The 26,860-nt window shown below is 45.1% G+C and overlaps 1 protein-coding gene across 2 annotated transcripts in view; it reads right to left on the bottom strand.

The window, feature by feature from the left end:
• Positions 1-26,860, bottom strand: part of VWCE (von Willebrand factor C and EGF domains) — a 141,983-nt gene that overhangs the window by 45,573 nt on the left and 69,550 nt on the right. For both annotated transcript variants that reach the window (XM_073604578.1, XM_073604579.1), the window contains 7 exons: positions 21,873-21,958; positions 20,098-20,194; positions 19,105-19,187; positions 12,261-12,351; positions 12,110-12,192; positions 6,021-6,111; positions 3,897-3,979 (listed from right to left, as the gene is read on the bottom strand). In XM_073604578.1, coding sequence (XP_073460679.1) covers positions 3,897-3,979; positions 6,021-6,111; positions 12,110-12,192; positions 12,261-12,351; positions 19,105-19,187; positions 20,098-20,194; positions 21,873-21,958 — 614 coding nt within the window. The remainder of the gene's footprint in view (positions 1-3,896; positions 3,980-6,020; positions 6,112-12,109; positions 12,193-12,260; positions 12,352-19,104; positions 19,188-20,097; positions 20,195-21,872; positions 21,959-26,860) is intronic.

Here is a 26,860-nt window from a genome sequence, read left to right as displayed (position 1 = left end):
CTGGACGGTAAGATTTAGCTTCCCTGTATCTATCGGGGAGGTTGCGTCTGTAGAAAGGCCCTTTTGGGCCTTGGGTCTCCTGTCGGAGGGAATCAACCCTGACTTTCCTCCCGTTACCTTGGAGATGGCAGACTCCAATTTGGACCTGAACAGATTTGAACCATCGTATGGGATTTTGCACCAATTTGTTTTTGATGCGCTGTTGGCTACCCACGGTTTCAGTCATAAGGCCCTTTTTGCCATCACTGAGGCTAGCATCGCTCTTGCTGAAGACCTAATGATATCGACTGAGGCTTCTGCCAAAAAGTCACCTACCAATTTAATTTCCTGAAGAGAGGAGATTATCTTTCCCTGGTCAGTACCATCTGGAAGGGCTCTCTCTATACTAGTTGCCCATCTTGAGATGGCTCTAGTCACTGCCGCCGTGGTAATTGCTGGCCTGCAAGTGCCCCCGGCCGTGGAATATGCTTTTTTTAATTCCGGATCAATTTTTCGATCGAGAACGTCCCAAAAGGAAACTGCGTCCTCGATTGGCATTCCTGGCAAGACGCATCAAGGATGAGTCAACGACGGGAGCATTAATCAAGGAACTGACTTTCGATTCCTTTAAGGGGTACATCTTTGCAAGTCGGTTGGTAAGACTGGACCGCTTATCAGATCTTTCCCATTCATCTTTAATTAGATCCTCCAGTTCATCTATAAAAGGGAAGGATTCTGGTTCCTTTTTTAAATTTGGGAAATATTTCCGAATCTTTTGAGGTTCCACTTTGTCTTCTTCCCAGCCGATTGCTTCTTTAACTGATTTCGCAAAAGGCTCGACTAGGGTGAAATTGAACCCTGCAGACACCTTCTGCTCTTCATCTCCGGAAGAGGACTCTGACACTCGGGTGCGATAAAAGCCTGCTGATGATGTGCTTGGAGCAGGCCTGTCCCTTAGAGGTGCCATTGTCTCCAGTATGGATTCCCGCACCGACTCCCTTATGAGCTCCGTAGCCATCCATGCGTCTGATTCCTTCTCCTTTGTTCCCTCATTGAAGCATGAGCGGCAGACTAACTTATCTGGCAAGGCAGATGCGCCCAATACCCAGCAAGCGTTTGCTGCAGGACGGATGTGGCGGCTCTGGTCATGGTGCGATGAGGGTGACCGTCTGCGGCGTGTCTGGCTATGACGGGAGCGGTTGTGGCATGAGCGGTTAAGTCTTGATCGGTGGTAGCGGGAGGAAGATCTTGAACGGCTTCTGCGGGACCTCCTGCTTGAAGCGTGACTTTATCTTCCTCTGTCCCTGGAGCTTGTGGCTCTTGACCTGATAGGGCTGCCAGAAACGCAGTGTTAGTGGTCCAGCTCTCTTTTTCCCCCTCTTCAATACTTACCTAAATGGCGGACAGCTTCTTAGCTAGTCTGTTGGTGGTGGTCTGCATGGGCAGTGGTCTCCATAAGTAGAGCAGAGATAGGCAGCCTGAAGGGAAATAAGAGAGGAAAAGGAAAAATAAAGTTTTTTTTTTTTTTTTTTAAACTGAGAAGGTAGAAAGGGGCTTGAGAAAAGCCCTGGGGCAGCTGATTGTAATCCTACCTGGAATTGAAGTGAATCCCAGTCTCCTGTGCAGCGACCAGAAGCATTAACAGGAGAAGCTGGGCTTTTGAATGCATGCGCAGAAGCGTCCTGTCCATTCCGGCGCCATCTTGGAGAAGGGCAACAGCCTCTCACTGCTGAATTACCTCTTTCTGCACACATGCAGAGTGGAGGAGGTGCGGCGGCCATGGCGGCTCCACAGGCCGGAGGACAGCAAGGCTCAGCAGTCCCCCGAACAGAGGGAAACAAAAAGGTTAGCAAAAAAAAAACAGGATATAGAAAACAGCCAAATAAAGAGTGGGACCACTGCCAAATAATGAAGCTTATTTAAAGCTTACTGTGCCATATCTTCCAGATGCCCCGAGACCACCAGAATGGGGGTTCCCTCCATAGAAGCTCCTTTAGAGACTGTACAGGAGGGACTTCCAAAGAGGAGAGGCTTGAACCTGCTGGGGCGAGTGCAGTAAGAGGCCTTTCCTTGGACTTCCAGCAGGAGAGGCTTTGTCAATCCAATCTGTCAGGTGAGGATAAATAAAAGAATGCAGCAGGGTGTCTCCCCTTCAAATTTATAATTAACCAATCCTGTCAGGTTGTGGGGAGCGGAGTCACAACCCAGCGTGTGCTGCCATGAAGGCGTCATGAAAAAAGCTTATGTTGGGAGGAGAGGGTAGGATGGAGGAGCTGGGCCAGTAAATAGACACTCCCAGAAAAGAAGAGAGCTATGACAGGCAAAGGGAGAGGGGACGGTGCTAGGGAATTCCTGGAGTAGTCACATTTTCTAGCGCATTCAATGTTTATAGAAAGGAAACTTTCACTGCATTTTCTGTGCGTTTACCTGCAACTTGGTGTTTTTGCAAGTTGGTGACAGGGTCTCTTTATTCAGGACTGAATTTACAAGTTAACATACAATGTGGAGCACAAAAACAAAGCTGCTGTCCCCATCAGCATTTAAATACTTAATATGTCCCATCTATATTTAGGTTTACTCTCTCACAAGTAGTGTACTCAAGCAGTCTGAGTCTTCTTACCATTTGAGCAAGGAATGAACAGGAAATTGCAGGTTTGGAATGGGACATTGTGACACGCAATGCTGGAACCTAGGTTTAATTTTCTGTAGCAAGGTCTTTTACCTCTTTTGGTCTAATGAGGACCTCCAAGGCCAAAGATAGCTAACATCCTTCAATATGTGGTAGGTTGTGAGGCATAGTGGGTGCAAAGATGGTGAAAGTCATTGGGCGCCTGACACTTCTTGGATGTAAAAGAGGCTTTCTTTCTTTTGACAGTCCTTTTTATAAGGGTTAGGGCCAGGACACCCATAGATAGTTGCAAACTCAATTGGCAGACTCTGAGACTTCAATAGGAGGACAACCGTGCAGGGAAAGGCCCCAGGAAGAAGCCACATCTGCACTTGCACGAATGCTGTCTCCTATGGTAACAGTCCTTTAACAGTTCCCAACTCAAACATAACAGTTCTTTCAGCTCCACTACAACTGCTCCTTGTAGTTCTTCAATACTGAGCTCCTGGTCTCTCACTAGACCCTCTGATTCACTGACTATGAATCCCTTGAGCTCCTTTAAGGTTTGCGGTGGTATCTCCTCAAGCGACACCCCTGCTTCTCTGCTGGGTCCCTGGCTTGACACACAAGGCTGCTCTGCAAGCGTCTCCTCCACTGGTTGGGTCCCTGACTTGATCACTGCCTGAAGTTTCTCGATTCTTCACTGTGCCCTTTCGGTGAGAATATGGTTCCGGTACTTGCTTCAGTTAATCACTGTGGTCCCTGGTAAAGGCAATTAGTCCCTTTGTGGCTCCCAGCAGGCCAAGGGATTCAAGAAAACCCCTGCCCATTGGTTGAGATACCCATATACCCATAACCTGACCTTGGGTTGCCCTTTTCGTATCTAGTACCACTAAGTTCCCAGCCACCTAGTGGTAGAAGAGAAAAGTGCAACAAGTGTGTTTTAGACACTGTAGGAAATCTCTGTGCTTCTCCTGCTGATTTAGGGAGTATTCTTTGGGTCCTCCAAACTCTTCCCACAATTCAAAACTACCATACAAAGTTTATTTTTTTTTTGTCCAGGAAAAATTGGACATATTTTGTGTACCTGTATAATTGTAATATATTATGTTGCTGACCATATAAATCTGGAAATTAAACAATAGAGTGGTCCAGCTATTTTCACCGGTGATCAGCCACTTCAAATGCTGGTGTTCACTGCCTGGCATTTTCCATCTATGGTTTATGGAACTGTCAACTAAGCCACATATATCCTGTAGGATAGACATCACTTCCATTTAGGCAAATAAAGAAAATGGAAATCACTTACATAACAATGGCACACAACACATGGGTCAGACTTCAGGATATAGGACCCTCCATTCTCCAACACATGTCCTTCAAAGGTACATTCTGGTATAGAGAGATGTAAAACAATTATAGAAGGTAATATTAGATGACATTTTGTATGTGAAGGTTCTAATTTGTCCAAGTCATAGTAAACAGTGCATCTGGAAAGTATTTACTTTTTCCACATTTGTTTTGTTACAGCCTTATTTCAAAATAGATTACATTCATTATTTTCCTCAAAATACAAATTTCCTACAAACAATACCCATAGATATAATGTAAAAAAAGCATGTTTGAAATCTTTGCAAATGTATTAAAAATAAAAAAGGAAAAAAAAATCACATGTACATAAGTATTCACAGCCTTTGATCAATACTTTGTTGAAGCACCTTTGGCACCAATTACAGTCTCAAGTCTTTTTGAATATGATGCTACAAGCTTGGCACACCTATTTCTGGGCAGTTTGTCCCATTCTTCTTTGCAGGACCTCTCAAGCTCCATCAGGTTGGATGGGGAGCCTTGGTGCACAGTCATTTTCTGATCTCTCCAGAGATGTTAAAGTCTGGGCTCTCTCAAGGACAGTCACAGAGTTGTTCACAAGGAGTGGAAAGCCACTACTTTGTTATCTTGGCTGTGTATTTAGGATTGTTGTCCTGTTGGAAGATGAACCTTTTCCCCAGTTTGAGGTCCAGAGCACTCTGGAGCAGGTTTTCATCACGGATGTCTCTGCATTGCTACATTCATCTTTCCCTCAATCCTGACTAGTCTCCCAGTTACTGCAGCTGAAAAACATCCCCACAGCATGATGCTGCCACCACCATGCTTCACTGTAGGGATGGTATTGGCCAGGTGATGAACAGTGCCTGGTTTCCTCCAAACATGATGCTTGCCATTCAGGCCAAAGAGTTCTATCTTTGTTTCATCAGGCCAGAGAATTTTGTTTCTGATGGTCTGAGAGTCCTTGGGTGCCTTCTGGCAAACTCGAGGTGGGTGGTCATGTGTCTTTTACTAAGGGGTGGCTTCCGTCTGGCCACTCTACTATGCAGGCCTGATTGGTGGAGTGCTGCAGAGATGGTTGTTCTTCTGGAAGGTTCTCCTCTCTCCACAGAGAAATGCTGGAGTTCTGTCAGAGTGACCATCAGGTTCTTGGTCACCTCCCTGACTAAGGCCCTTTTTCCCCGATCACTCAGTTTGGCTGGGGGGCCCATTCTAGGAAGAGTCCCGGTGGTTCCAAACTTCTTCCATTTACGGATGATGGAGGCCACTGTGCTCATTTGGACTTTCAATACTGAATACATTTTTATGTATCCTTCCCCAGATCTGTGCCTCAATACAATCCTGTCTTGGAGGGCTACAGACAATTCCTTGGACTTTATGGCTTGGTTTGTGCTCTGACATGCACTGTTAACTGTGGTATCTTATATAGACAGGTTTATGTCTTTCCAAATCATGTCCAATCAACTGAATTTACCGCAGTTGGACCCCAATCAAGTTGTAGAAACATCTCAAGGATGATCAATGGAAACAGCACCTGAGCTTAAGTTTGAGTGTCATGGCAAAGGCTGTGAATACTTATGCACATGTGATTTTTTTTTTGTTTTTTATTTTTAATACATTTGCAAAGATTTCAAACAAACTTCTTTCACGTTGTCATTATGGAGGTATTGTTTGTAGAATTCCAAGGAAAATAATGAATTTAATCCATTTTGGAATAAGGCTGTAACATAACAAAATGTGGAAAAAGTGAAGCGCTGTAAATACTTTCCAGGTGCACTGTAGCTAATAGCAGTTCATAACATTCATCACATTTGTCTGGACTTCTGTCAGAATATTTTCTCTAATGTTAAAAGGATGTTTTGCTACTCATCCCAGCTCTAATTAGAACTTGTGAAGTTTCTTGGATGCTGTTTGATCAGTGTCAAAACATATTTCAACAATACAGAACAAATCCATTTTAATGTAACTATTACTTGTTATAGATAACATCTTACACAACAGTGTAAATTATTCAATGTAACACAATTCACATTACATGTAAAATAAAAAAACTGGAACTTAGAGAACTGCATAATGAAAAATAAAATATGATGACTTTAAATGGTACCTTCACAAGCAGCACAACATTCTCCAGGAAAAATATATGGATGAGAGCAGGTAGTAGAGCAGGACATTGCTTCACATTGCACTTCTCCCTCCTGGTAACATACACGACAAGTTAATTTAATAATTAGCTAATAATAAAAATGCTTCTCATGCTCTATAGTATTTGAGTGATAAAAATATTTGAATCCTGTCCTTGTTAAAAACTGAATTTCAGGTATGAATATTGTTGCATAGTTACATTGATCCAGCATGATGCAATGTAAGTATACAGTACATATTCCATAACTTGCTGACCCCTGTAGAAGCAGATCGTCACTGTAGTAGCTCTCCTCTGGGTCCCTGCTGCCCTGTTTCATAGTGAACACAGGGGGTTGCCCACTTAGCACTAGGGATGAGCTTTTTGTTTGGGTCGAACATGAGTTCGACTCCAACTTTGGCTGTTCGCCCATTCATCGAAAACCGAACATTATGGCAAGTTCGCGCCAAATTCGAGTGGCTCGTAACGGCCCATAATGCACTGCGGGAGCGCAGTGCATTGCTGTATGATTGGCCAAAGCATGCACCATGACCTGCATGCATTGGCCAATCCCAGCGCCCTCAGCTAAAAGAGCCATAATTGGCCAAAGGCAGGGTGCCTTTGGCCAATCATGGCTCAGGGGGACTAAGTCCACGGCCCACACTATATAAGGCTGCCTGCACGTCGGCCCCGTGTAGTGTGTTGTTGGCGTGGACGGAGAGAGAGCGTCATTTAGATTGAGCAGGCAGGCAGGTTATTCAGTTAGCTGCAGTGCATTTAATATATATATATATACAGTCTCATATATATATCCACTGTATCCATTTTAGCTATATCTGACTGCAGGCCGTTCCTGGTGTACTTTTTCTAATATACTTCAGACAGGCAGGTTATTCAGTTAGCTGCAGTGTATTTAATATATACAAAGTCTCATATATATTATATATATATATATATATATATATATATATATATATATATATATACATACATATACACTGCATCCAGTTTAGCTATATCTGACTGCAGGCCATTCCTGGTGTACTTTTTCTAATATACTTCAGGCGGTGTACACAGTACTGTGCACCCATAGTGCAGTTGCTACTACCTTTCTGGTGGTGTACACAATACAGTATACCCATAGTTGTTATTACACTTCTGTTGGTGTACACAGTACCGTGCACCCCTAGTGCACTTGCTACTACTTTTCTGGTGGTGTACACAGTACACAATGCATACAGTACACCCATAGTTGTTATTAAACTTCTGCTGGTGTACACAGTACTGTGCATCCCTAGTGCAGTTGCTACTACTTTTCTGGTCGTGTACACAATACATACAGTGCACCCAAAGTTGTAATTACACTTCTGTTGGTGTACACAGTAACATGATCCCCTAGTGCAGTTGCTACTACTTTTCTGGTGGTGTACACAGTACACAATACATACAGTACAGTTAATTTTAGTCCTAGGACTAAAATGGCATTTTAGTTTTAGTCCCATTTTAGTCTTCTGCAATTATTTTAGTTTTAGTCGTATTTAGTCGACTAAATCTCCAGTACATTTTAGTAGACTAAAATGTCCTACGTTTTAGTCGACTAAACTCTCCAGTACATTTCAGTAATTGCAATTTAGTTTTAGTCGTAGTTTTTGGACTAAAATGGCATTTTAGTTTTAGTCTCATTTTAGTCTTTTGACCAAAATGGCTTTTAGTTTTAGTCTCATTTTAGTCATCTCAATTGTCTTAGTTTTAGTCGTATTTTAGTCGACTAAAATAGTATTCATTTAGTCGACTAAAATGTTTTAGTCGACTAAATTAACACTGGTACACCCATAGTTGTTATTACACTTCTGTTGGTGTACACAGTACCGTGCACCCCTAGTGCACTTGCTACTACTTTTCTGGTGGTGTACACAGTACACAATACATACAGTACACTCATAGTTGTTATTACACTTCTGTTGGTATACACAGTACTGTGAACCCCTAGTGCACTTGCTACTACTTTTCTGGTGCTGTACACAGTACACAATACAGTGTAGTGTGGTTTTGCTAAACAAAATTTACAGCATGTCCGGAAGGCCACCAAGGAGAGGCAGACGCTCACAGGCCAGTAAAAGAGGGCAAGCAGGCTTTGTGTCTACAGTCGACAGTGCTGGTTGTGGACACAGTGGATCCTCAGCACGTGGCCGTGGGGCACGCTTGTCCTTTTTTTCTGCAGCTGGCCGTGTTATTGAGCCACAACATGCAGAAGAGTTGGTGGAATGGATAACAAAGCCCTCCTCATCCTCCTCATCCTCTGTCACCCAGGCTCAGAGTAGTTTGCCTGCCAATGCAGCTGCCAAAGCGGTCCCACGATCATGCATGGAGGAATCCCTCGAACTATTCGACCACAGTGTCGGGTGCATGCTGCAGGAGGATGCGCAGCGATTTGAAGGCTCCAATGAGGGTACCCGGGTTGAGGAAGGGAGTAACGTGAGCCTAGAGAGAGGGGGTGCCCAAGAAGGTCAAGAAACTGGCAGTCATATTCCCAGAACTGCAGCATACTGCCAAGTTTGCTCCAGTGACAATGAGGGAGGGGATGATGAGATCACTGACACTACTTGGGTGCCTGATAGAAGAGAGGAGGAGGAGGAGGCACATCTCCTACGAGGCAGGATGCCCTCCAGGGGGCAGCTTAAGGGCAACCACCCTATTGCATCATACCGCAGAGCTAAGCAGGTGCAGGGCGCTGCCGACTCCCCACATATTTTGAAAAGTTCTTTGGCGTGGGCCTTTTTTGACATGTGTGCAGCAGATCGCACCGTTGCTGTTTGCAACATGTCTGAAGCGTATCAAGCGTGGCCAAAACAGCAGCTGCTTGGGCACCACATGTTTGACCAGACATATGACGACCTCCCATGCAGTCCGTTGGCAACAGCACTTAAAAGACCCACATCAAAGAACAAGGCAGACCTCTCCTTGCTCCTTATCAGCACGGATCTCCAACCCCACTATACCTCCAGTCCTCTCAGAAACCTGCAGTGAAGGTATAGAAATAGGTGTCCCAAGTACTTGTGGCCAATTTGCTAGCGGTACACCAACATCGGATTTTAGCAGGCAAATTCCCCTACCCCAGTTGCTAAACCATCGAAAGAAATTCAGTCCCAGCCATCCACATGCTCAGCGTCTGAATGCTAGCTTGGCCAAATTGTTAGCACTGCAACTGCTGCCTTTTCAGCTGGTAGACTCTGCCCCCTTTCATGAATTTGTGGAATGTGCGGTACCTCAGTGGCAGGTTCCCAAACGCCATTTCTTTTCACGGAAGGCCATTTCGGCTCTCTACCAGCATGTGGAAGGCAATGTCTTGGCCTCGTTGGACAGGGCGGTCAGCAGTAAGGTGCATATTACTGCTGACTCATGGTCCAGCAGGCATGGACAGGGACATTACCTTTCTTTCACAGCGCACTGGGTAACTCTGCTGGCAGCTGGGAAGGATGCAGGACAGGGTTCAGTATTGTTGGAGCTTGTTCCACCACCACGCCTCCAAAATGCTAGTGGTGATTTTGCACAGCTCTCTCCTCCACCCCCTCCTCTTCTTCTTCCTCTATGGCCTCTTCCTCTGCAGAGGATTTTTATGCCCCTGTTTAACAGGGGAGCGTAATTACAATTCTTGATATAATATTTCACAACAGGGCCCGTTCCAGCGCCCACCAAGAGTAACTAAGGGCTTACAGTGTTCTGGTACCACCAACACCTAAGGCCCAATTTTCCGCAGAGTGTATAGGGCAGGCTGTATAGTATATACAGGCGGTCCCCTCTTTTTAAACATCCGACTTACAAATGACTCCTACTTAGAAACGGAGGGAGACAACAGGAAGTGGGAGGAAATCTACCCCTAGGAAGGGAAATTCTCTCCTGTAAGAGTTATTATGGGAAAAATGTGTCTCCACTGATGCTTTATCACCAATCCTTGTTTCCCTAATAACCCCACATTTTCTAAATCCAATTGTCATTGGGACAGAAAGTGAGGTGAAATCTTCTGAACAGGGGCACAGACAGCAAAAAAAATACAGGGGTGATGATAACCCTTCCCCATGTTATCCAAAAAGCTTAAAAATAGATTTTTTGGTTGGAGCTACACTTACAGATTCACAGAACAGATTCAACTTATGAATAAACCTACAGTCCCTATCTTGTTTGTAACCCGGGGACCGCCCGTATACTGCTGTTCAGAGTATATAGGACCTGGGGTCCCCACACATTTTTTTTTAAATTTGGGTGCGGGGTTCCCCAAAGGGCCTGGTAATGGGCGGGGGGGGCAACATTACATTACAGCCGCAAGCAGTTTTAAATTACTTTTATTCCATTTTGTGCAGGGACTTTTCTAAACACAGGAAAAATGTGCCACTTTACAGGCATACTATAGACACCCCCCAGGCACAATATTTAAAGGAATATTTCATTTTTATTGTTTCACTTTAAGCATTATTAAAATCACTGCTCCTGAAAAAACGTCCGTCTCTAAAACTTTTTTTGCATTGATACATGTCCCCTGGGGCAGGACCCGGGTCCCCAAACACTTTTTATGACAATAACTTGAATATTAGCCTTTAAAATTAGCACTTTTGATTTTTCACGATCGAGTCCCATAGACTTTAATGGTGTTCGCACTATTTTTTTTGTCTGTTCGCATGTTCTGCCGCAAACCGAACCAGGGGGTGTTCGGCTCATCCCTACTTAGCACAAGTGCCATTCAGAGAATGCCTTGTGTTTTTCTCAATAAATACAAATTAAGGAGGTAAAGATTATGATGTCACTGCCCTGCCTATCTACCTCGTTCAATCAGAGAATACTTTGTGTTCATTGAGGAAAATTCGAGGTGTTCTCTGAATAGCACCTAGGACCTAGAAGATTGCGAGGCGTACTGTAGTAGCTGTGGCTATTACAGTGATTCTCCACTTCCATAAGGATCAGCCAGTTATAAAATATGAACACTTACATTGGTCCATGCTGGACCAATGTAACTATGCAAACATATCTATATCTGGAATTCAGCTTTGGCATAGTAATTCTCATAATCTGCATACCAATTAAAAAGGTTTTTAATGGTCATAAAAGGTTTTATCTTTCTGACTTGTTCTTCATAGGTGATGTTATACCGGGAGATAAGAAACATCTTTATGTTCTGCTCACATATGGGCTGAAGGTTTTAAAAAATGTAAGGGTGGCCACTGGTGATCTGCATGCATGCAGTGGAAGGGTATAGGGCTGCTTTTGAAGTGACTATTCAATTCAGAATTTACCAGAAACAGAAGTAGAGTGCACAAACTGGAAGCAGTGAGCTAGTGGCGCTGCCGCGATCTCTCTCCAGTTTTATGGAGATACATAAATTAGAAAGGACTGCACTGGGGTAAGTGTAATTTAAACTTTATATCTCCCTACCAGTGTGATTTCTAGTAGAAAGTGCAGAATAGAAGCTGGCAATTAAAATCAAATAATTTTACTATATAGTTGACCTGAAGAGGATAATTCTTTTTTCACAGCTTTTTACTACAACATTTTGTACTGTAAAGCATTACATAGAATCCAAGAGAAATATCAGCTGTAAAATTCTCCTTACTTTCTCACCTGTATGATATGCAATAACGTAAGGAAATGCAATAGGCTTGATTTACTAAAGGCAAATAGCGTGTTCATTTTGAAAGAGAAGCTGTACTTTACAAGGGAATATTCCCCAGGCCTCAGTGAATGAAGTAAATCTCTGATGACCGCCATCATCCAACCATGTGCAAACAAAAATTCAGGGTTTTTTTGTATTGTCTTTTTGTTTTGTTTATTATTTGTAAATGTTTTGGTATTCTTTGCAAAGTGAAATTTCACCACATTCACTAAGCTCTGGGGAAAATTCCCTTGCAAAGTGCAACTTCTCTTACATAGTGAACAATCTATATGACTTTGGTAAATTCACTCCAACAAGTGCATTCAGCGATTATGTGTTCAAGTCAACTTAGGAAATCTACAAGCATTACATTTGGGTCTTGTCGACTTTCTATTGTTCCATATTTCCCTTTATTGAAGCTTGGTCTGCTTACCTGGCAGGTGCACTGAGTGCAGGGCTCGCTTTCCAGTGAAAATGTCTGATGGTTTAACACTTTCCTCCCTTCATATGTGCAGTCTGCAGTGACACAAATATTAGGATATGTAGAAATTCACAACTAAGAGAAAGATCTGTCAAGTTCCTACCTCGGCACACAGGACAACACTCTCCCTCATCATGGAAGGGGTAGGTACAGTTTGGGGCACATTCAATGGGAGAGCAGGCTACTGTGCCCACCTGCAAATAATAAAAACAGTATCTAAGGAAAGGTCTATGATCACACAGACTTCAGTGGGTTACATGCTAAGATAATTTGTCAATCTGGTGTTTTTCAAACTAGTCACTAGAAACACATACAGCATTACCGTAGCTGAAAAAAATTTGTAAGTATGGATCCTTTAAGGGACAACATTTTAAAGGAACCATACTTACTAATTTTTTTTTAGCTACGGTAATGTAACAACTGCCACTGCCTAACTCTTCAATTAAAAAAGCCTGGCCACAATGCTCATACTGTACTTGTTTTGAACCAGTACCCCAACAAGGTTGATTTACCAAATGCAAATAGACTGTGTACTTTGCATGTGTAGTTGCTCCAGAGCTTAAAAAAAGAGGTAAAGTTTAACTTGATGTAGGACCCTGGTGTTTAGGCAGTGTTGCTTCTAAATTTACCTGCCAGGTATAGCTACCCTGGCTAATTGTTGGGGATCAATTAATTTCACTCTGTCTGCGATTGCTGCACTTTTTCTTTTGCCATTAGGTGGCCGGGCAATTGGTGTTATTAGACAAGGGTACTGCAAGGTCAGATTATGGGTATATGGGGTGTCTCAGCCAATGGGCAGGGGTTTTCTTAAATCCCTTGGCCTGCTGGGAGAACCTATATATTTGGGTAGAGTCAGGCGATCACTGTTCTGTGCCACCTGGACGGCCATATGGGTGGACGTGTGTTGTGCTGCCCGGCTGCTAGGCCGGAGTTTGGGCCTATCCCGGGCACATCTGGCTGCTAGGCTATCTGAGGGCCTATCCAGAAGCAAGAGAGCAGCGCAAGGTTGGGATTGTGGCTTGCAGTCCAACCAGAAATGACGGTTCTGCCAGCCGGAGAACCTGTCGTGGTCGGGGGTAGAGGGGAAGCTGTCACCACTAAGGGACCATCCACCTTATTACCAGGGACCACAGTGAGTAGCTGAAGCAAGTACCAGAGCAGTATTCTCACCAACCGGAGACGGTGAAGAAACAGGAAACTTGAGTGGGTATCATGCCAGGGACCCAGCCAGCGGAGGTGATACTTGCAGACCAGCCTTTTGTGTCAAGCCAGGGACCGAGCCGGCCAGCGGGGTGAAGCTTGAGAAGTATCTTGAGTGCCCAGCTAAGGACCAAGCAGAGAGACGGGGATGACGCTTGAGGAAGATACTATTGTGAAGAATAGAGGAGCTCAAGGGATTCAGTGGCAGTGAATCATCTAGTCTAGTGAGAGACTAGGCGCTCAGTGGGCTGAAGAACTACAAGAAGTGATTGTAGTGGAAGTGAAGGAACTGTTACACTTTGTGTTGGAAAATGTTAAAGACTGTTGCCATAAGAGACAGCATCCCTACACATGCAGAAGTGGTGTCTTGCTTGATGCTTTTCCCTGCATGGCTGTTCTCCTGTTGAAGTCTCAGAGTCTGCCAATTAATTTTGCAACTACCTAAGGGTGTCCTGGCCCTAACCCTCTATCCCAAAGTTCTGTTAAGAGAAATAAAATCTCTTTTGCATTCAAGAAGAGTCTAGCGCCCAATGTCTCTAACTGCTTTGCACCCACTATGCCTCACAACCCCACCATATACAGAAGGATGTCAGCTATCCCTGGCCCTGGAGGTTCTCATTAGACCGAAGGAGGCCTGGGACCTTGCTACATTTACAAAAAACACTCAATCACATGCAAGGGGAGAAAAAAGCATTTTTGCTTGCGCATTGTGGAAGTCAGCAAAGTTTCTCCTCATTTACTAAGCTCTGGAGCAACTGCACTTGCAGAGTGCCAGTCTATTTGGAGGTCAACAATGGTAGCCTTCAAATGTCTGTTGGTATACAGTGCATCCGAAAATGGTAAGAGTATGGCACAACTGCAAACCTACCAAGACATGGCCGTCCACTTAAACTGACAAGCCGGGCAAGGGCAAGGAGAGCATTAATTAGAGAAGCAGCCAATAGGCCCATGGTAACTCTGGAGGAGCTGCAGAGATCCACAGCTCAGGTAGGAGAATCTGTCCACAGGACGACTATTAGTTGTGCACTCCACAAATCTGGCCTTTATGGAAGAGTGGCAAGAATAAAGCCATTGTTGAAAGAAAGCCATAAGAAGTCTCATTTGCAGTTTGCGAGAAGCCATGTGGGGGACTCGGCAAACATGTGGAAGAAGGTCCTCTGGTCAGATGAGACCAAAATTTACGTTTTGGCCTAAAAGAAAAACGCTATGTGTGGCAGAAAACTAACACTGCACATCACCCTCAATACACCATCCCTACTGTGAAACATGGTGGTGGCAACATCATGTTGTGGGGATTCTTTTCTTCAGCAGGGACAGGGAAGCTAGTCAGAATTAATGGGGAGATGGATGAAGCCAAATACAGAGGCAATCTTGGAAGAAAACCTGATATGCCCCGTACACACGGTCGGACATTGATCGGACATTCCGACAACAAAGTCCATGGATTTTTTCCATCAATCTTGTTTTACATACACACGGTCACACAAAGTTATCGGAAAATCCGATCGTTCTGAACGCGGTGACGTAAAGCACATACGTCGGGGCAGTAGCCAATAGCTTTCGTCTCTTAATTTATTCTGAGCATGCGTGGCACTTTGTCCGTCGGATTTGTGTACACACGATCGGAATTTCCGACAACGGATTTTGTTGTCGGAAAATTTTATAGCAAGCTCTCAAACTTTGTGTGTCGGAAATTGCGATGGAAAATGTGTGATGGAGCCCACACGCGGTCGGAATTTCCAACAGCAAGGACCTATCACACATTTTCCATCGGAAAATCAAACCGTGTGTACAGGGCATTAGAGTCTGCAAAAGCCTTGAGACTGGGGCAGAGGTTCACCTTCCAGCATGACAATGACCTTAAACATACAGCCAGAGCTTCAATGGAAATTCATGTGTTAGAACGGCCCAGTCCAGACCTTAATCCAATTGAGAATCTGTGTCAAGACTTGAAAATTGCTGTTCAAAGACGCTCTCCTTCAGGGCCGGACTGGCCTACCGGGATACCGGGAAATTTTCCGGTAGGCCGCCTGCCCTGGGGCCACTTTGATCTGTGGCTGCAGGCTGCAGCGCTCCCGCCTCCTCCTCTTCTTTGTCACACACAACAGGAGTGCTGTGTGTCACAGAGCTGGGTCTGTGTGTTGGCGGCGCTATTACAAGGTCCCGCCCCCCTAGACCGGCTGGTGTGATAGTAGATTGAATCTGTGTTCCGCCTATCGAGCCGGTCTAGGGGGTTGGGACCTTGTTACAGCACCGCCGACAACACACAGACCCAGCTCTGTGACACACAGCAGGAGATGTCCGCTGTGTATGTGATCAAGAGCAGGCTATGGTGAGTCTGCATTCATAAGCACAGTAGGCCACATTGATGGGCACATTGAGCCTGCGATTTTGGGCACAGTGAGGCTGCCATTTTGGGCAGTCAGGCTTCGATTATGGGCACATTGAGGCTGCATTGATGGCACAGTGAGGCTGCGATTTTGGGAAGTCAGGCTGCGATTATGGGCACATTGAGGCTGCATTGATGGCACAGTGAGGCTGCAATTTTGGGCAGTCAGGCTGCGATTATGGGCACATTGAGGCTGCATTGATGGCACAGTGAGGCTGCGATTTTGGGCACAGTGAGGCTGCGATTATGGGCACATTGAGACTGCATTGATGGGCACAGTGAGGCTGCATTGATGGGCACAGTGAGGCCGTGATTTTGGGCACATTGAGGCTGCAATAATGGGCACAAGGTGGCTGCAATTTTGGGCACAGTGAGGCTGCCATTTTGGGCACAGTGAGGCTGCAATTATGGGCACAGTGAGGCCACATTGATGGGCACATTGAGCCTGCGATTTTGGGCACAGTGAGGCTGCCATTTTGGGCAGTCAGGCTGCGATTATGGGCACATTGAGGCTGCATTGATGGCACAGTGAGGCTGCGATTATGGGCACATTGAGACTGCATTGATGGGCACAGTGAGGCTGCATTGATGGGCACAGTGAGGCCGTGATTTTGGGCACAGTGAGGCTGCGATTATGGGCACATTGAGGCTGCAATAATGGGCACAGTGAGGCTGCAATTTTGGGCACAGTGAGGCTGCAATTATGGGCACATTGAGGCTGCATTGATGGGCACAGTGAGACTGCAATTTTGGGCACAGTGAGGCTGCGATTTTGGGCACAGTGAGGCTGCATTGATGGGCACAGTGAGGCTGTGATTATGGGCACATTGAGGCTGCATTGATGGGCGCAGTGAGGCTGCAATTTTGGGCAATCAGGCTGCGATTATGGGCACATTGTGGTTCCATTGATGGCACAGTGAGGCTGCGATTATGGGCACAGTGAGGCTGGGCACAGTGAGGCTGCGATTATGGGCACAGTGAGGCTGCGATTATGGGCACAGTGAGGCTGCGATTATGGGCACAGTGAGGCTGCAATTATGGGCACATTGAGGCTGTATTGATGGGCACAGTGAGGCAGCGATTATTGGTACAGTGAGGCTGCAATTTTGGGCACAGTGAGGCTGCGATTATGGGCACATTGAGGCTGCATTGATGGGCACATTGAGGCTGCATTGATGGGCACAGTGAGGCTGCATTGATGGCCACAGTGAGGCTGCGATTTTGGGCAGGCACAGTGAGGCTGCATTGATGGGCACAGTGAGGCTGCATTGATGGGCACAGTGAGACTGCATTGATGGGCACATTGAGGCTGCATTGATGGGCACAGTGAGACTGCGATTATGGGCACAGTGAGGCCGCATACAACAATGTAAAGGGACACTGATACAAAGGTTTCCCCCCTTATACCCCCCTACATTAGTGGATTCTTTCTGCGGAAGGTGGTTTCTGGTGACCAGAGTCCCCTCCCCCCTCCCCTCACGTTCCCAGAGTTCCTGGGGTCCCCCTTGATGATTGACCCCTGTTACCACTTTTAACTGGAATGTTCATATATATATATATATATATACATATACATACCCCTAGCCCTATGTGCTTTCATATCTATCTATATATAATACACCATTCAAATGTGCTTTAAAATGCATAGCTTTCCCTTTCATGAACCAGAAAATAATGACGTTATGATTTTGGGCTGGTATAAGAATGCAAGGGGGCTGGTTTAAATTCCCAGTCTGGCCCTGCTCTCCATCCAATCTGACAGAGCTTGAGCTATTTTTCAAAGAAGAATGGGCAAAAATGTCACTCTCTAGATGTGCAAAGCTAGTAGAGACATACCCAAAAAGACTTGCAGCTGTACTTGCAGTCAAAGGTGGTTCTACAAAGTATTGATTTAGGGGGGCTGAATACAAATGCACGCCACACTTTTCAGATATTTATTTGTAAAACATATTGAAAACCATTTATCGTTTTCCTTCCTTATGTGCCACTTTGTGTTGGTCTATCACATAAAATCCCAATAAAATACATTTACGTTTTTGGCTGTAACATGATAAAATGTGGAAAATTTCAAGAGGTGTGAATGCTTTTTCAAGGCACTGTAGGTTACCTTTAATATGACTATGTTCCTACCTGCTATGATTGAATTAATTTTGTTGCACACATTCTGGCACAGTTGGCAGTAATTTAACATGTTACAAGTAGTCACCAAAGATTTAATCACATGACATTTTTGATGGTATAATATTTTGGCTACTAATATTGGCAATAGTATATATATATATATATATATAGCCATTAGGGCCAGGGTTCAAATTGGGTTTACAATATGGGATTATGTTGAGGTTAGGAGTAAACAGGAGTAAACTAATACTTTCAGGTGTCATAAATGAGTTTTTAAAGTGTAATAAGTGTGTTTCTCAACATGGCAGTTTGAAAGAAGTTGATCAAATGACGACCACATATGGGGGGGGGTGGCCACACGCTGATTGAAATTCATCCAGTCCCTTCTAAACCGGCCAAATTTCGATCAGTGTATGGCCAGATGAAACTGAGCCCACTCTAATGCCCCGTACACACGGTCGGATTTTCCGACGGAAAATGTGTGATAGGACCTTGTTGTCGGAAATTCCGACCGTGTGTGGGCTCCATCACACATTTTCCATCGGATTTTCCGACACACAAAATTTGAGAGCAGGCTATAAAATTTTCCGACAACAAAATCCGTTGTCGGAATTTCCGATCGTGTGTACACAAATCCGACGCACAAAGTGGCACGTATGCTCAGAATAAAGAGATGAAAGCTATTGGCTACTGCCCCGTTTATAGTCCCGGCTTACGTGTTTTACGTCACCGCGTTCAGAACGATCGGATTTTCTGATAACTTTGTGTGACCGTGTGTATGCAAGACAAGTTTGAGCCAACATCCGTCGGAAAAAATCCTAGGATTTTTTTGTTGGAATGTCCGATCAATGTCCGACCATGTGTACGGGGCATTACACTAATAATGCGGAATGCTTTTAGCCTAGAGCTACGTGTGCAATTAAATCTTTTTATCAATAACAATAACAGATTTAACTACTGGGTTGGCATCACCTCATTAACATTTTCTTTAACATTAACTGGGTTAACATCACCTCATTTTCCTTTTATTGGTTGAACTAGATGGACTTGGTACTTTTTTAAACCAGATTATGTAACAGTATATTGATTTTAGAGTGCTGCAAGTTTGGTTACTGCCAGCAAGGAGCTAATGGCTATAAATGGCTCATGTAGCCCCAGCCTTAGTAGTCCCTGCCGATGGGTTTTGGGAAAATGCAGCAGCCAATTCACCAAAACTGGTCTCCCAAACACCCCTTACCAGACAGATGCAGGTGAGACATGGATCTGAAGTGGATGGAAAGCTCTCGTTATTTCTGTATGTTCTTCGCCCATATGAGCAACCTTCAAGATATCAGGCATCAATTATAACACAGTACTAAAGGGGTTTCCAGTACACTTTCAAGCTAGACAGCAAAAAGCAAATAGTTAACTAATCTTGTTTAGCTACTCAAGTTAAACAGAGATTTTAATTGCATACATTTTCAAATACATAGGGAAGCCACACTTCTGCATCAAGGCACCTCTGATCAGCGTGATCTCTAAATCTAAACGATCTGAGTTTCCCAACTGTAGGACAAATAGCAATGCACAAACAGAAAGCAGGTGCATCTGGAGGCAGCCCAATCCTGAAAAATTCAGCAACGCATCAGAAGCCCAGACATCGCCTTTAAAGGAAGCTGAAGACTTCCAGCGTGTGTCTGCACCAAATTGCACAAAGCAAATATGGCCACTTCTCTGATCTGTAATCAGTTAATAACACATATGTTCAAACAAACAGCACTGAAGAGCCGATTGTATTTTCAGCTAAATATATTACAGGTGAAAAAATCATAAGGTGCTCATTTTCTTACAGTTCATTTTTTTTCTAAACCAACCACATTAGAGCAGAAAATCATGTCCACTGCCAGCAACTGAAGAGTGTGACCTCTGCGCTCTCTGTGGAAGCAGTGGTTTCTCTGCAGAGGCCTGACATACCCCCTGCTAAATTAGAGCATGCACCCTCCATTCAGCAGGAAGCACAAGTTTTGCTGATTGCAGAGTTATTAGACTGACTTAGCCGACGGTGAGTCAGGCTTTTGCAGACCACACAGCAAAGGTCCTACTCTGCAGCATACTAGAAAGAAAGGGCTTTTCTACTCTGGCTGCTTTCTCAAGATAATGAACTTGGGGGCCTGGAGTAAGGTCCTGTGTGTAGCCACCCTGCCATAAACAGAAATATCTTGTTAAATTTAGTCTGCATGGCTGCAGTTACCTGCTGAGCAGTCAGGGCAGCACTGTCCTGGCACAATGATGGGATGGGGACAAGTCTCCACGCAGTCAGTTTTCTTACACACAATAGTGCTGTCTGCCTAAATGAAACAATAGTAGATATAGTTATCAGATATTGTGAGCTTTAAGAAAACCTGTGTAGCACTACCCCCATAGGGGCTGCTGGTAATAACTGGTTCTTCCCTAAAAGTACAGAGGCTGCCCACCACCACAAGCACCAGTCCATTCACACTGGATCCAATAACACAGTCCAGGGGATGTCTTTTTAACATTTATTGCTTGAAGAAACATTAACAGGAGAGGGGTTTAGGCTCACAGATCACTCCAAAATGATCAATAGCAATAATGAAAGGACAAACTTCTCACTAATCTTCTTACAGCAGCCTTTCCTGGAGGTAACAGGTAATGGCCAGTATATCTAGGACTAAAATCTCGGATCTAGAATCAAAGCAGCCCCAGTCCATGTAGTAACCTCTGGCACTTAGATCTCTTTTAGCACATACACACCCAAAGTCCACAGCAAAGTCTTTACTCACAATTCCCTTGGAGCTGTCTGCCACCCAGCCTCCACAGGTAGATCTTCAGTGAGGAAGATAAAAAGATCCTCCTCCAGACCCAGGACTTCTTTAGCAATCTTCCCTGGGCCCTCAGCCCAGTTCCTTCTGAAATCCACACTGCAATCTCCTGTTTTAATAACTCTCTCCTAGGATCAGTAGCACCTCGGGAGACTGGAATTCTCCCTGAAGAGGAAAGGCACTCAACCAGAGCTTTCCAAACATGTGTGCTGGGCGGCTGACTTCCTGCATTGGTAGCAGGGCATTGGCTCAGCACAGGACCCAGAAGCTAGTGGAGATCATGGGAGTAGCAATGTCTATTACAGTGATTTCCAACTTCTAGAGGGATCCCACTAATATAGTATTTGAATAGTTACATTGGTCCAAGCTTGACTAATGTAGCTATGTAAAAATATCAATACCTGTAATTCTGTAAGTTTATAAGATCTTAAACTGATGTTTTATATATCTTTCTTTATTTGTTTTTACTGCAGTTTAATACGAATATTGTATATAATAAAGGATTTCCAAAGCACTGTGAGTTTTCTGAAGAGAGACCACAGCAGACATTATCTCCTTCAGATACGGTGATACCTCTGGTCGAGGCGTTTCAAAGGTGGAAAAAATTATTGCTCTGATACATTCGCATGTGATTGCACACAGCAGGAGCCTGTCAGCAAGTCCCGCCCAATGATTCACTGTGTGCAATCACAGGATGAGAATCTGAGAGATCTCTTACTAAAAGCAGTACACTTTACACACATTAAATATAGTTGATCGCCCTAGATGTTAACCACTTCCCAGCCAGTGTCATTAGTACATTGACCATGTATAGTATTATCACTGATCACTGTATTAATGTCACTGGTGAATGAAATTTCAAACAATGTTAGATGCCTTCCAATCGAGATGAAGAAAAGAAGATGTGCTTTTAAGTCCCAATCAGGGTGGATGACAACACTACATCTCTGTGTGATATAGTGCAGTGAATGAGGGTTGTCACGTTAAGGACAGGAAGGGTAGCAAGTTACTGCCAAGATCACCAGATGAAAATAAAGGAAAAAAAAGCTGGGAAATACACAGCCACTACATTTAGTGGCTGCAATTAAAATTAGATTCACTAATATTCATATTATTGCAAAAGCTCAAGCGTGACTTGTTCTCTTTAAATTAGATAGGTATGTTTTTGAAACTTGAATTATACCTGGCAAATGCAGATTGAACAGGGATCCCCAGGAGACCAGATCTGACCAACTGGAATCTCAATTCCATTGTCATCAAATGGACATCCTAGAATATGAAAACAACAAAGCATTTTAAATCAAATATTCTGTATAAATTAACTCTACCATTTTGGGTGAAGAAGCACAGCTTTTATTCCCTTATAATGCCTTTGGAGCTTTTTTGTAGACCTTGTAGACAAGTATTCCCCACACTCAGTTGCTGAGAACTGATCTATTTTTGTTCCCTATGGAAGGACATTATCCTTGTATTCCTATGAAGGCTATACTGTACCACATAGCCCAAAATTTTGGGAAAACTGACTGTTACATTTACTATATGGCCAAAAGTAAGTGGGCATCCGTCAAAATAACTGAGTTTATATGTTTCTGTTCATGCTACAGCATACAAAAACATATTACAAAATTGTGTACTGGCAACCCTGTGGCAACAGTTTGAGGAAGGCACTTTTCTGTTCCAGCACGACTGTGCTCCTGTGCAGAAAGCCAGAACAATATGGAGGAACTCAAGTGGTCTGCACAGAGCCCTACCCTCCTACCTATTGAACACCTTTGGAATTAACTGAAATGTTGATTGCGAGCCAGTTCCCTAGTGGTGGGTGGGACTATGGGCGCCGCTCCCGCTGTGTTCAATGCTGCCTGGCGGTATAGAACGATGTCAGTCAGTTCAAGCCCAACAATCTAGCAGTGAACAGCGTGAGCTCAGCGAAAGCCCAATGATCTATTAACCCTTGCTGCAGTACTACGCACGCTACACTCTACCACTGACAGGGACATCATTGGTTTAGATTTTTGCAAATTGCCATTGGCTTGCAATGCTTCCCACCTTGAGCTTTGGGGGCCTGCAATGATGGGCAGAGTAAGGTTGAAATGATGGGCACAGTAAGGCTGCAACAATGGGCATGGTGAGGCTGCATTGATGGGCACAGTGAGGCTGCAATGATGGGCATGGTGAGGCTGCATTGTTGGGCATGGTGAGGCTGCAATGATGGGCACAGTGAGGCTGCATTTATGGGCACAGCGAGGCTGCATTTATGGGCACAGTGAGGTTGCAATGATGGGCACAGGTGAGTCGGCATTTCATGGGCACAGTGAGGCTGCAAAGAAGGGCACAGTGAGGCTGCATTGATGGGCACTATGAGGCTGCAATGATGGGCACTGTGAGGCTGCAATGATGGGCACAGTGAGGCTGCAATGATGGGCACAGTGAGGCTGCAATGATGGGCACAGTGAGGCTGCAATGATGGGCACAGTGAGTCTGCAATGATGGGCACAGCGAGTCTGTATTGATGGGCACAGTGAGTCTGCAATGATGGGCACAGCGAGTCTGTATTGATGGGCACAGGTGAGTCTGCATTTCATGAGCACAGTGAGGCTCTAATGATGTGCACAGTGAGTCTGCATTGATGGGCACAGGCAGGGGCGTTGCTAGGTCTACAAAAGATCTGGGGCTAGAGCCCATAGCAGCGAAGTAAAGAAAGTCATACGCTTGGGTGGGCATATATATATATATATATATATATATATACACAGAGAGGCTGTGTATACAGAGAGGCTGTGTATATACAGAGAGGCTAGTGTATATACAGAGAGGCTGGGTATACAGAGAGGCTGGGTATAAACAGAGAGGCTGGTGTATATACAAAGATGCTAGGTATCCAGAGAGGCTGGGTATACACAGAGAGGCTAGGTATACAGAGAGGCTAGTGTATATACAGCGAGGCTGGGTATATGCAGAGAGGCTAGTGTATATACAGAGAGGCTGGGTATATATAGAGAAGATAGTTATATACGGAGAGGCTGGGTATATACAGAGAAGCTGGGTATACAGAGAGGCTGTGTATATACAGAGAGGCTAGTGTATATACAGAGAGGCTGTGTATATACAGAGAGACTAGTGTATATACAGAGAGGCTAGTCTATATACAGAGAGGCTAGTGTATATACAGAGAGGCTGGGTATATACAGAGAGGCTAGTGTATATACAGAGAGGCTAGGTATACAGAAAGGCTGGGTATATACAGAGAGGCTGGGTATATACAGAGATGCTGGGCATATACAGAGAGGCTGGGCATATACAGAGAGGCTGGGCATATACAGAGAGGCTGGGCATATACAGAGAGGCTGGGTATATACAGAGAGGCTGGTGTATATACAGAGAGGCTGGGTATATACAGAGATGCTGGGTATATACAGAGATGCTGGGCATATACAGAGAGGCTGGGTATATACAGAGAGGCTGGGTATATACAGAGAGGCTGGTGTATATACAGAGAGGCTGGGTATATACAGAGATGCTGGGTATATACAGAGAGGCTGGGCATATACAGAGAGGCCTGGTATATACAGAGAGGCTGGGTATATACAGAGAGGCTGGGTATATACAGAGATGCTGGGCATATACAGAGAGGCTGGGTATATACAGAGATGCTGGGTATATACAGAGAGGCTAGTGTATATACAGAGAGGCTGGGTATATACAGAGAGGCTGGGTATATACAGAGATGCTGGATATATACAGAGAGGCTAGTGTATATACAGAGAGGCTGGGTATACAAAGAGGCTAGTGTATATACAGAGAGGCTGGGTATACAAAGAGGCTAGTGTATATACAGAGAGGCTGTGTATATACAGAGTGGATAGTGTATATACAGAGAGGCTGGGTATATACAGAGAAGCTGGGTATACACAGAGAGGCTGGGTGTATACAGAGAGGCTGGGTATACACAGAGAGGCAGAGTATACACAGAGAGGCTGGGTGTATACAGAGAGGCTGGGTATACAGAGAGGCTAGTGTATACAGAGAGGCTGGGTATATACAGAGAGCCTAGTGTATACAAGAGGCGGAGTGCATACAGAGTTTTCCCCCGCCCCGTGGCCTGTACTCACCTGCTCAGGAGCTCAGTGTGAGAAACTTCATCCCGACTATGATATGGGCGGTGAAAGGAGGAGACTCGCTCTCACACTCATCTCCCTTCTCTGGGTGTCAGTGAAGTACGGAGTGCAGACAGCGATGTGTCAGGCAGCTTGGGACACTCTCATGATAGGGCCAGCCTTGGACTTGGGGCTATGGGTCCCAGATTCAGGGCTCCAACCTCAATAGCCACCCCTTAAGGATGCCACTGGGCACAGGTGAGTCTGCATTTCATGGGCACAGTGAGGCTGCAATGATGGGCACAGTGAGGCTGCATTGATGGGCACAGTGAGGCTGCAATGATGGGCACAGTGAGTCTGCATTGATGGGCACAGTGAGTCTGCATTTCATGGGCACAGTGAGGCTGCAATGATGGGCACAGTGAGGCTGCAATGATGGACACAGTTAGGCTGCATTGATGGGCACAGTGAGGCTGCAATAATAGGCACAGTGAGTCTGCATTGATGGGCACAGTGAGGCTGCAGTGATGGGCACAGGGAGTCTGCATCGATGGGCACAGTGAGTCTGCATCGATGGGCACAGTGATTCTTCATTAATGGGCACAGTGAGGCTGCAATGATGGGCACAGTGAGTCTGCATTGATGGGCACAGTGAGTCTGCATTGATGGGCACAGTCAGGCTGCAATGGTGGGCACAGTCAGGCTGCAATGGTGGGCACAGTCAGGCTGCAATGATGGGCACAGTGAGGCTGCATTAATGGGCACAGTGAGTCTGCATTAATGGGCACAGTGAGTCTGCAATGAACCATTATCACACATTGTGGTGTTTTTTTGTTAGTATAGCATATAGGTTAAATTATTTTGTTGTTACACCTATTCTATATTCATTTGTTTAACGCATGTGAATTTTGGAGGTGTCCTCATAAACTGGCATTTTACCATAAATGTTGCACTTTATTTAAAAAGGAGTATGAATATTATATATATACACACACACACACTTTTATTTTTGAGGTGGCTGCATTGATGGGCACGGGTGGGACTGCATTTCATGGGCACAGTGAGGCTGCAGTGATGGGCATGGTGAAGCTGCAATGATGGGCACAGTGAGGCTGCATTGATGGGCACAGTGAGGCTGCAATGATGGGCCCAGTGAGTCTGCATTGATGGGCACAGTGAGTATGCATTTCATGGGCACAGTGAGGCTGCAATGGTGGGCACAGTGAGTCTTCATTAATGGGCACAGTGAGGCTGCAATGATGGGCACAGGTGAGTCTGCATTTCATGGGCACAGTGAAGCTGCAATAATGGGCACAGTGAGACTGCAATGATGGGCAAAGTGAGGCTGCATTGATGGATACAGTGAGACTGCATTAATGGGCACAGTGAGTCTTCATTAATGGGCACAGTGAGGCTGCAATGATGGGCACAGTGAGGCTGCAATGATAGGCACAGTGAGGCTGCAATGATGGGCACAGTGAGGCTGCAATGATAGGCACAGGTGAGTCTGCATTGATGGGCACAGGTGTGTCTGCATTGATGGGCACAGGTGAGTCTGCATTTCATGGGCACAGTGAGGCTACAATGATGGGCACAGTGAGTCTGCATTGATGGGCACAGGTGAGTCTGCATTGATGGGCACAGGTGAGTCTGCATTGATGGGCACAGGTGAGTCTGCATTTCATGGGCACAGTGAGGCTACAATGATGGGCACAGTGAGTCTGCATTGATGGGCACAGGTGAGTCTGCATTTCATGGGCACAGTGAGGCTGCAATGATGGGCACAGTGAGTCTGCACTGATGGGCACAGTCAGGCTGCAATGATGAGCACAGTTAGGCTGCAATGATGGGCACAGGGAGGCTGCAATGATGGGCACAGCGAGGCTGCAATGATGGACACAGTGAGGCTGCATTGATGGGCACAGTGAGGCTGCATTGATGGGCACAGTGAGGCTGCATTAATGGGCACAGTGAGTCTGCAGTGATGGGCGCAGTGAGTCTGCATCGATGGGCACAGGTGAGTCTGCATTTCATGGGCACAGTGAGGCTGCATTGATGGGCACAGTGAGTCTGCATT

Source organism: Aquarana catesbeiana, linkage group LG11, assembly GCF_042186555.1.
Source record: "Aquarana catesbeiana isolate 2022-GZ linkage group LG11, ASM4218655v1, whole genome shotgun sequence".
Lineage (NCBI taxonomy): Eukaryota > Metazoa > Chordata > Amphibia > Anura > Ranidae > Aquarana > Aquarana catesbeiana.
The sequence above is the reverse complement of the archived record's forward strand: the minus strand, read 5'-3'. Positions and strand labels throughout refer to the sequence as shown.